This window comes from Halyomorpha halys, unplaced genomic scaffold (genome assembly GCF_000696795.3).
Source record: "Halyomorpha halys isolate HHAL.00 unplaced genomic scaffold, Hhal_1.1 Scaffold11655.1, whole genome shotgun sequence".
NCBI lineage: Eukaryota > Metazoa > Arthropoda > Insecta > Hemiptera > Pentatomidae > Halyomorpha > Halyomorpha halys.
Window position 1 is genome coordinate 1 of NW_027106986.1, and position 1,496 is coordinate 1,496.

Genomic DNA, 1,496 nt, shown 5'->3' on the forward strand with positions numbered 1-1,496 from the left:
GTGGTGATGTCAATGGGTCGACTCTATGTGGAAACAGTCTCATACAGTCTCCGTTGGAGAAGGCAATAGAAAATAATTGCGTTTCTTCATTGAAGACTCTGTTGTCGTCCGGTGCTAATGTTGACAAGCGTTTGTTTCGAGGAAACACCTATCTCCATATTGCTGCAACTAGAGGTCATAATGACGCACTGGAGGTCCTACTGGCGGAAGGAATGGAGGTAAACAAGAAAAATCACCTCGATGAAACCCCATTATTTCAAGCTGTCAGAGGAGGTAATTTCCGGGCTGTGGAGATGTTGCTGGAGAAAGAAGCAGATACCGGAATATTACCAGAAGGTAGTAAAAGCCTTCTTGAGATGGCTGTAGAATCACAGAATGTCGAAATGTTTAAAGCATTAGTGAAAGTGGGCATGGATCAGAAGTTCAAGGATGGTGACACAATATCTCATTTAGTGGCTCGCTTTGGAATCTCGGAAATGCTGGAATTAATCAAAGAAATAAACTTCCCTGTAAACGTAAAAAATCAAAAGGGTCTCACGCCTTTGCACGTTGCTTCAAATCCTTCTATTTTAAATACTCTCGTCAGAATGGGCTTAGAACTCGATGACAGAACTGGTAAGGGGGAAACAGCGCTATATCTTGCATCAGCGAAAGGATCTCTTGAGCTGGTGAGGATATTGTGCCAAGAAGATGCTGCTGTTGACTTACAAGATAACCAGGGAATTACGGCATTGATGATCGCGTTGAAAAATTCTCAAGAGGATATCGCGACATATTTATTGCATAACGGTGCCGATCCCACGATCAAGGATAAGGAAGGTCGTTACTCACTTAATTACGCCGCTGAAGGAGGCTGTGCTGGGTTGGTAATCCCTTTGTTGAAGGCTGGAGCCAAAGTGGATGATCAAGATAATAATGGAGACACTCCAGCGTTCGTTGCAGCTGTAAATGTTAAAGCAGCTGTCTTGCAGCAGTTGGTGCAGAATGGTGCTGATCTTAATTTGAGGGACAGTTGGGGCGATGGGATAATTCATCGAGAAGCCCGCAGTGGACGCGTCGAGGTCATGAAAGTGTTGCTTGATGCCGGCGTGAAGGTTGATATGCGAAGTCAGTGGCAGTGGACTGCTTTACATCTCGCAGTACGTGAAGGACATACTGAAGTGTTGACAATGCTGCTTGATTATGGAGCGGCGTTGGATGCAAAAGATTCGAACCATTGGACTGCATTACATCATGCGGCCGCTGGAGGTCGCTCTGCGGTTATGAAAGCACTGTTGGACCGCGGGGCAGACCCAGGAGCCATATCAGTTCATGGTATCACACCTCTGATGGAAGCATCTTCTTACGGCAACTTAGAAATTGTGCAGCTGCTCCTTGACCGCGGTGCTCCAGTTAACGCTAGGGATAAATCTGGATTAACTGCCTTGTGCTTTGCTACTAATAACAACTACAGTGCTTTAGCAGCTTACCTGAGGTCCAAGGGCGGTCACAGGTGA

General features: G+C 46.0%; 1 protein-coding gene across 1 annotated transcript; it reads left to right on the forward strand.

Moving 5' to 3' along the window:
* The first annotated feature begins 212 nt into the window (after positions 1-212).
* Positions 213-1,496, forward strand: LOC106692309 (putative ankyrin repeat protein RF_0381). The gene has a single exon (XM_067045331.1). It carries the CDS (start codon positions 213-215, stop codon positions 1,494-1,496), a length of 1,284 nt encoding a protein of 427 aa, XP_066901432.1.